At 41.3% G+C, this 9,671-nt stretch overlaps 1 protein-coding gene across 1 annotated transcript; it reads left to right on the forward strand.

The window, feature by feature from the left end:
• Positions 1–1,014: 1,014 nt before the first annotated feature.
• cxxc1b (CXXC finger protein 1b) lies at positions 1,015–7,966 on the forward strand. Its single transcript, XM_083971544.1, has 14 exons — positions 1,015–1,142; positions 1,990–2,105; positions 2,212–2,312; positions 2,429–2,565; positions 2,892–3,047; positions 3,427–3,573; positions 3,680–3,787; positions 3,873–4,051; positions 5,009–5,216; positions 5,387–5,497; positions 5,607–5,656; positions 5,740–5,836; positions 7,299–7,451; positions 7,574–7,966. Exons 1-14 carry the CDS (start codon positions 1,140–1,142, stop codon positions 7,718–7,720), a joined length of 1,713 nt encoding a protein of 570 aa, XP_083827670.1. The 5' UTR covers positions 1,015–1,139; the 3' UTR covers positions 7,721–7,966.
• The last annotated feature ends 1,705 nt before the right edge of the window (positions 7,967–9,671 follow it).

Here is a 9,671-nt window from a genome sequence, read left to right on the forward strand (position 1 = left end):
AGGGAAATGAGACAGAATGAGTAAAAATGAGACGAAGAGAAACAAAGAACAAAGCCTCCTCACCCTTGTTCTCCAACACCAGTGGTTTTGAAGGGTGGAGGCAAAGCACTCTTAAGCTATGGCTGGTCTTTGTGTACACAGCTTGTGCTACACATGGGTACTGCCCTGATCACATTACTTTTTGGATTATTTTGCAGGTTGGATTTAGCAGGAACATCTGCACAAGACATGAACGAATCAGTACGAAATGTTCTTTGCTAAAATTAGTAAAAAAATAGGTAAGTAAGTAAACTTTATTTCTATAGCACTTTTTGCAAAAGGGGTTCACAAAGTGCTTCACAGTGAAATCAGAAAAGAGCAGAATAAAACAAAGGCACACAGTTAAAAACAGACACATAACAAACATAAGCCACAAGTTGGTAAAAAAAATAAATATACTATATCAATTATTAGTTACTTTTGGGATCAGGGTTTTACATACAAAATATATCACTTTGGTTCACATTGATCAAGCAAACAGTATTTGAGTGAATTAAAATTAGCTTTACATAACACATAACAAGTACATTGTGATATATTAATCACACACAACAAGGACTGAGGAGGTTTTTGATAAGTAACAGCCTGTCTGCTGTTTGTCACAAGTCCAGCAGGTGGCGACACAGCAACATCTGTTACATTTCCACCAGCGAGGAAGAACACCGACCAATCACCAAGTTCTGGCCAATCAGGGCGCAGAACCGTTGAGTGACAGGTCCGGCGACCGCTGCTACGAGGCCAGTGGGCGGGCTCTCGGCCGGCCAACGGCCGCACCGCTCCAAATATGGCAAGTAGAATCCAACATGGCGCGGTTCTAACCCTCGTAGTAGCGGCACAAAACAGACTCCCCCAAACCAATGGGTGACGTCACGGACGCTACGTCCATTCTTTTTACAGTCTATGCCAATCACCGACGGCCTTTTTACGGGCGTTAACGAGTTCAGCCGATTGTGGCCGATGTCATATCCGTGTTCGGGAGAAACCACAGCAGAAAGCCCGCAGCCGAGCTAAACGTTTCAGTGTTTTTGTCGTATTTGTTGCCTTTCCCCCCCCCTTTTTCTTTATTTGTTGAGTGACCAAAGACCATACGATCTCATAAAATGGTAAGTATTTAGAAAATGCTTGTATTTATTTCCGTGAAATCCAATACTTGAGGAAAGTTAGCTTGTTTGACTTAGCTGACTAATAATGTTTCACGGCCCTGACTTCACATCAGAGAGGAGGAGTGTGTTGTGATTCAACTTCAGCTGAAGCCTTTATCTGCCCCATTAATATTGAATATTACACATATATATTCAATTTGTATATACCTTTGTTGGATATTTAGTACAGCAGCGTAAGCTCGCTGACAAATCTTACCGCTAAATGCTAATTTAGTGGTTGCTAACTGACTAACTGCAGAGCTAGCTGCAGCTGTATCACGGGCTGTTTACGTTAGGTTTGTGTGTAAACAAAGTAGCTGGCAATATCACTCAAGGTTTGTATTTTACTGTGGGTACTGATCAGCTCCTAATATTTTTCAACAGTGTGCCAATTTGAATACATTAAATTATCTATCCAAACCTTACAAACCAATGACATTGCTGCTAACTTTTAACATCAGCCACTGTAACTATACATGACGGAGCATCACGTTAGGTGACGTTAGTTATAACATTTGCGCTTATTCGCAAACGATAGGCATGGCAGAGGCCCGATTATAGCATTAGATATAAAATGCTCTGTGTCGGTGTACTTGACAATAACATGCTGTGTGACTCACTAATGCAGAAACAATCCCCCAGCAGTAGACTGTAATACAGCAGGTGCACTGCACTGTTGCTGCAGTGCAGTGAGTCCAGCTTGTATACACATACGGTATTCCCTTTTTATCATGTAGTTACGATTTTGTGTGAAGAAAATCTACATCAATTGTAATGTGGTTTGTGATGCATATTTTCTTCCTTTCAGGACAGTGAAATGTCTGACACAGACCCGATGCCAGGGCCTGAGACCAGCAGCATGGAGGGAGAGAACGCACCGCTTTACTGTATCTGCCGGAAACCAGACATCAACTGCTTCATGATGTATGTTGTTCGTGACACCACTGCTGTTATTTCAGTCCGTCCATAACTGTGTGTAGATGAACATTGTACATACCTTATTTTCTGCTTTTGCTTCTTCCCCTGACAGTGGTTGTGACAAGTGCAATGAGTGGTTCCATGGCCACTGCATTCACATCACTGAGAAGATGGCAAAGGCAATCCGGGAATGGTACTGCATGAGATGCAGAGGTGATGGGAAATTTTTGTTGCATCACACACAGCATTGAATGTCATGCTCACTATGAAATGTATAAGAAACAAACAAAATAATAATGATATTGTTTCTTCATTCTCCCTATTACCAGATAAAAACCCAGCATTGGAAATAAAGTACAGATCCAAGAAAAGCCGAGACAAGGAATCTGAGGCTGAAAGGTCTGATAAACAGTATAGCACCCCAAGTACCCCGGACTATAAGAGCGAACGGAGGCGAGGATCGAAAGTAAGTTAAGGAAAAGAAAGGAGTTAGCAGTAAAAGAAACTAAATAAAAAGAGCTTTCAAATAGAATCCAATGTCCTCACTGATAATCATAAGATGCATTACCATTGGCATTAGTATTGATACATTTGCTTGTTTAAAAATGTATTCACATGAATCAGTTAGATTTTTTGAAATAACTAATAATGAACAGTGAATTATTCTAAAAGAGAAAAGAAGCAAATGATTACAAAACAAGTGCAGGTCTGTGAAGCAAAGTCTTTACTGAAAAAGATCAGCAGTGTCTCGATGGCTCACCATTTATTCATTTATTCTTTAATTTTCCACAGGTAAAGCGTTCAGTCCGAATGTGTGGGGAATGTGAGCCCTGCAGACGGACTGAGGACTGTGCCCAGTGTGACTTTTGCAAGGACATGAAGAAGTTTGGAGGCCCCAACAAAATCAGACAGAAGTGCAGGTTTAGGCAATGTGAGGTTCGAGCCAGGGTAAGTCATTTGATGCATCTTGTCTTGTTTTTACTTTTTTATTCTCCTTTGCACCTGTTTTTAACTGTGTTTTTTTTGTTTTTTGTTTTTATGCTGTTTTATGCTGTTCTTTAATAAAAAAAATTGTTTGTCTTTATGTAAAGCACATTGAGTTGCCTTGGTATGAAATGCGCTATAAAAATAAAGATGCCTTGCCTTGTTTTTAAAATTTCCATGTGACAATGAAGCTTCATTGAATATGACCTTGTTAAGAACTAGCTTGGGCATGTAAAGACATTTTAAAAACAGAAAGTGAAAATATCACAACTGAAGCTGCTTCCTGATCTCTTAATGTAGTGTCTGACATTGGACCGCCTGTTTTGTTTTTGCTCTTGTACAGAAAATGCTGCGTGTGAAGGATGAAGAGTGCTCTTTGCGGGAAAGGAGGGACAATTCCTACCACAGACGGAGACGCTACTCTGACGACTACGACAGCGAGGCGGATCTGTACCAGCAGTACAAGGCTGCAGGACTCAACGATAGCATGGTAGCAGAACAACTGACATAATAGTGTTGCATATTAACCTGCCAATTTCAACAGAAGCTCTCATCAGGAACTGTGTTGAGTGACTGTTGGCTCTTTTCTCACTCAGGCATGGGCTACTGATGACGATGATGGGCCGCCATTCAGTCCTGTCTTGCGTAAGAAAGCAGTGAAGGTGAAACATGTCAAGAGACGAGAGAAGAAGTTTGACAAGAAAGTAAGACATATCATTTATTTAACATCTGGCAGCACTTCAAGGAAACATCTGCTGACATTTCGTCTGTTTTCCTAAATCCATCCAGAAGGAGTCCCGGCGCCACAAACAGAAGCAGAAGCACAAAGACAAAAGCAGACACAGTGAAAAGGGAGAACTGCGCGATAACAAAGGACAGCGTCAGTGTCTGGGGCCGAGCTGTGTGGAGGCAGCAAGGCCCAACTCCAAATACTGCTCCGAGGACTGTGGCATGAAGCTGGCTGCTAAGTAAGTAACTCTCACTTCCACTTTTAATGCATTAGGGGGTTTCCATCAGGATAGATACTGTATCCTGGATATTAGATGAGAACAAACAGCTGAAATGCATTTAACTGAAATTGTTTTAGCTGCCTGGTTTATATACCTCTAGTGTCATGGTCAAAAACGTTTTGTTATTATCTCATAGCATGGTGAATGTGCAGGTCACAACTTGTCCATGAGAGCGTTTTGGAGTTGTTGGATTGTGTATTTGATGAGTTTGATGAGAGAAACCAAGAAATCCCATGAGCCAGTCCGTAGCGTAGCTCTGAGCTTATGAGATTATGGCAATGGGCCAATTTGCCAAAATGTTGAACTATCTCTTTAAAGCAGAAGTAAGTGATATATTTGTGTTAATATAAGTCTTAAATAGTTATATCTTCCGACAGCAATCACTTACATAGAGTGTTTGGTCTGAAACACGGGTCTCTCAGTCACTCTGCTCTGCTCTGAGCCGAGGAGAAAACATTTATCGTATCCTACAGTTTTTATCCAATGAGGAGAGAGAACGGCATGCAGGGCTGTGTGTGCAGCCAAGGAACGCCGTGAATGTGGCGACGTAGGGACGAGGACTGTTATGGTGCGTTCAAGGAAACTCGTATTTTTCCGACCGTGAAGTGGTACCAGTTCGATCTGGTACGAGTTCACCGGTCGGAAGTTACGAGTGGCCGTTATAGTGACTTTCACCGGTAAAACAGGTCGGAGAAACACGAGTGGGTTGCCTGGAACGCTACAAAGTCGTAAGTTGTGACTTGAAGCTGTAAATTACGATTTCAAAAGCCTGCCTGGAACGCAGCATTAGCGAAAACGACTGGACCACTTACTTCTGCTTTAACTATCCTATCAAATAAACCATAAAAAAAACTCCCCCAAAATATATATATAAAAAGAAAAGAAGAATTTATCTGTGTGCTTTTTGATCCACAGCCGGATCTATGAGATCCTCCCTCAACGTATCCAGCAGTGGCAGCAGAGTCCCTGCATCGCTGAGGAACACGGGAAGAAGCAGCTGGAGCGCATCCGTCGTGAGCAGCAGAACGCTCGGCTGCGTCTGACTGACATGGAGCGACGCTTCCATGAACTGGAGGGCATCATTGCCAAGGCCAAGCAGCAGGCGGTCCAGCAGGATGAGGAGGTGAGCTGGCAACAGCCTGCATTTACACAACTGCTTTTTTCATTCCCTGTGGGTCTCGTCAAAGTGAGGGCCAGCTCAAAAACTGCAAACTCATGCATTCTTTGTTTGCAGCTGCAGGAGAAGAACACAAGTAACACTTTTTCATCAAATGCTTTCTGTCCTGTTTGCAGGTAAATGAAGGTGATAGTGAGGACACAGATCTGCAGATCTTCTGTGTGTCTTGCAGCCACCCCATCAATCCAAAAGTGGCACTAAGACACATGGAGAGATGTTACGCAAAGGTGATTATTTCTTTGATTAATGTTTTTGCTTCTAAGCATCAGATATAAACACAATCAAAGTCATATGGGTCACTGATAACATTTCTTTCCCCAATTCTTGTGTTGACAGTATGAGAGTCAGACCTCCTTTGGCTCCATGTATCCTACAAGAATAGAAGGGTAAGAAAAAGAAAAGTACTCTCTAAGTGCACAGTGCTTCTCTCTAGTTCACTTTCTTTACTATGAATATCTCTCATCCACAGAGCAACCAGACTCTTCTGTGATGTCTACAATCCGCAAAGCAAAACATACTGTAAGAGGCTTCAGGTCTTGTGTCCAGAACATTCCAGAGACCCAAAGGTCAGTGAACTGCATTCATAAACCTCTAGTCTAGTGTCACCACAAATGGCCAAGTTGGTGTTAGGGAGGAATTTTGAGGTGATGCCGGAGAAGAAGTACCAGAGTCCTGGATGTTTTAATGCTGTAGGAGTTTATTTGTACTTGATTAAGGAGAACAGAAGAGTCATCAACACAACATAAGTGAGTGATGCCACCTCACTTCTGAGGGCCTCACAGCAAAATTCAGATTCTTATACTAGGAAAGTGGACAACACCTGCAGGAGAAATGCGTTAACATCCTATTGGCTATTGTGCATAAACATTAAGATAAAGATTCACACCTCCTGGGGCGGCGTTTAGCTCACTGGGTAGAGCTGCCGCCCCATGTTGAGGCTCAGTCCTCGGTGCAGGCGGCCCCGGTTCGAGTCCCGCGTTGGACGGCCCTTTCCTGCGTGTCATTCACCCACTCTCTGCCTCCCCATTTCCTGTCTCTCTCTCGACTGCGCTATCAATTAAAGCAGAAGTAAGCGATCCGGTCGTTTTGGCTAATGCTGCGTGCCAGGCAGGCTTTTGAAACCGTAAATTACAGCTTCAAGTCACAACTTACGACTTTGTAGCGTTCCAGGCAACCCACTCGTGTTTTTCCGACCTGGTTTACCGGTGAAAGTCACCATAACGGCCACTCGTAACTTCCGACCCGTGAACTCGTACCAGATCGAACTGGTACGACTTCACAGGTCGGAAAAACACGAGTTACGGGCTGCCTTGAACGCACCATAACAGGCCTCGTCCCTACGTCACCACATTCACGGCGTCCCTTGGCTGCACACACAGCCCTGCATGCCGTTCTCTCTCCTCATTGGATAAAAACTGTAGGATACGATAAATGTTTTCTCCTCGGCTCAGAGCAGAGCAGAGTGACTGACAGACCCGTGTTTCTGTCCAAACACTCTATGTAAGTGATTGCTGTCGGAAGATATAACTATTTAAGACTTATATTAACACAAATATATCACTTACTTCTGCTTTAGGGTTAGCAATAAAAGCCCAAAAAATATAAATAAAATAAAAAAAGATTCACACCTCCTGATGGGAGAGCAACAATGCTTTCTTCTTCGCAAAGTGTTATCCAGCGACGGTGACGGTTATCCTCTAACTACTGTTGTGTCTGCAACCGCCAGAGAGTGATATTTAAGACGCAAAAGGGGGGGGGGGGGCACCATGGCATTGGCATGTTGCTGGGCAAGAATTCTGGGCAGATAACTGTCTCTTGCGGTGTATCTGAGAAAGGGGCATTTAGTTCTTAAGCTCCCAAGTCTAAACACAGAGGGGTTGACCTTTAACCACACACAAACTATATAGAGAAGTGAAATTCTTCTTTAACAGTTGGGCCATAACTTGAAATATAGATTGTTGTAACATGTTGTGTTTTAGTGGAGTTTCCCATTATTCATGTTGTTTTTCCTGCTTGTGGTCTATCCAGATCCCAGTGGATGAGGTGTGTGGGTGTCCTCTTGTGAAGAATGTGTTTGCGCTGACGGGAGATTACTGCAGAGTCTCCAAAAGAAAATGCAACAGGCATTACAACTGGGAAAAGCTTAGGAGAGCCGAGGTGGACTTGGAGCGAGTCAGAGTGGTAAGTCAAACTTTACAACTGGCGCTTTGGTTTGAAGTATTTCTCGTTCTGTGGTGCTAAATGACTTGAAACGGTAAATAGACAAAGTCCCCAGCGTTAACCTTTGCTTTTATTCCCCACAGTGGTACAAGTTGGACGAGCTCTTTGAGCAGGAGCGCAATGTCAGGACTGCTATGACCAACAGAGCCGGTCTGCTCGCTCTGATGTTGCATCAGACTATTCAGCATGACCCCTTGACGACCGATCTCCGTAGCAACAAGGATAGGTAGTTGACCCAGGCGGCATCTGTGGATCACTGTACATAATACACAATTTGATTGTTACAGATTTAAACTTATAGAACAATAACTACCATTTGATGAAAACTGGTTTTCTAACTAGATAATTATTTTAAGATCTTTGTATGATAATTAACTAAGTGGTATATATATTTTTTGTCACTAGTGGAGGAACTACTGCTGATTGCAAACTGCTGTTTTTGGTATGAACTCCCTGAATAAACACGTTTAGCTTGGTCCAGTTGATCAATGTACTTTTTTTTGCTCTATCATTTCTGTTATTGTGTACAGGACACCTTTTGATTTTAATCACTGTTTCAGCTTGATCTGAAACTTCATGATGTTATATAACAAATATTGATATTCTGCTGATAATACATTTGAGCCCTAGCGCTGTCTTAACAATAAAGATTGTATAAAAATAATATGACAACATTAGATATATAGATATTGACAGATTTGAAAGAGGAAAACATTATCCATATCCATAACTTCTGACATAATAATATATCTCCAACATCAATTTGCCTGGTCAAAACCCCATTTCAAAATAAATGCAATTACATTTTTACTCAGCAGAATAAAAGTTGAAAATATCTCCAATATGGTGTATCTCCTATCAAAACAATTTTGAAGACAAATATAACTTGGTCATAGATATCTACAATTAAAGTATGACTAACCATAGTTTTCTCCATCAGTCAGACTTTTTTTTCCTGAAATCCAAAATCTTGATATTAAATAGGAAGATTTAACCTTAGTGTTCATGAAAACCATCAGTACAATAAAGGTGTTCAGTTTGCCATTGCAAGAAAACCATGTGTACCTACATTAACTATGTGACAGGGAAGTGTCCCAGAGAGACAGCATGTACAACAACAGTTGAGCAGACTAATCGTCCACTTGCTTAACTGTTCTCATTAACAGAAATTTTGACCAGGGGTGCCCAAACGTTTGCATGCCATTTCCACTGTTTTTTTTTTTTTAAAGGACAGTATTGATATCTTTAATTGATGGGTGCAGAATTATCTTATATATTAATATCTTAAGTGTAATTATGACTAGTCAGGATTAAATTATTGATATGTCAAACTCTTCCAGTCCCATACACATGAGTAGGAAAATGATTTCATTAGCCCTGTAGTGTATATCTGCAATTTGCGGGAAGAATGTAATTTTGGATATCTGAAATAATCATTTTGACTGAGAAAAAATATTTATGGATATCTGTAACACATATCCAGGCTGTTAAAACAGTTTGTCACTGCAGCACTTGCCTCCTTGTTGAGGGTTTTTGCTGTCATGACTTCAACGTGGGTTTGCTTTGCAGCAGCTGGCACTGGCGCGTGGCTTTAAATGGATGTTATTGCCGCATGGAATTGTGGGACGGCATTATCTCCTTTCCCAAATACGATGATGGTCCAGTGTATCATATATACTGTTTTTAAATAGATTAGATAGGAAGCATCGAAACACCTTTCTGAAGCATCGAAACAATTTTACGAGTTCTTGTGTCCGCTAGTAAGACATTTCACATCATTAGGAACCTTCGTATTATCGAAGAGGGTGAAATTGAAATGAGATGAATCCCCCCTGACGTTTTAATCGTGTATTGACTCGTCAAATATTTTGATTCCCCTCTTTATTCTACTCTACATTACTCCAATAAATATAAAATGGGAAACCAGTGTTTGAAATGAGTAACAGGGAATCAAATTTAGAAATCTGTAACTGAGTGTTTGTAGTCTATAATGAACATGTAAACGATAATTTATTTTTTGAAAAATAAAATAATAATGGCGGCTCCAAAAATGCACCGCTCGTTACAGTATTACAGCCTACTTATTTAAATTAAAAGCAACAATATTTATAGTTATTAATGTAAAATGTATGTTTGATGCAAACGCCGTTGTTTGATGGAGCTGGTATCACCCCCACCCCC

The sequence above is a fragment of the Trachurus trachurus genome (assembly GCF_905171665.1).
Source record: "Trachurus trachurus genome assembly, chromosome: 5".
Lineage (NCBI taxonomy): Eukaryota > Metazoa > Chordata > Actinopteri > Carangiformes > Carangidae > Trachurus > Trachurus trachurus.

Bases quoted from the DNA above. Each gene is read 5' to 3' on its own strand.
- cxxc1b (XM_083971544.1), top strand. The intron at 3,048-3,426 runs GTAAGTCATTTG...GCTCTTGTACAG, and splicing joins AATGTGAGGTTCGAGCCAGG to AAAATGCTGCGTGTGAAGGA. The intron at 5,498-5,606 runs GTGATTATTTCT...TTGTGTTGACAG, and splicing joins TGGAGAGATGTTACGCAAAG to TATGAGAGTCAGACCTCCTT.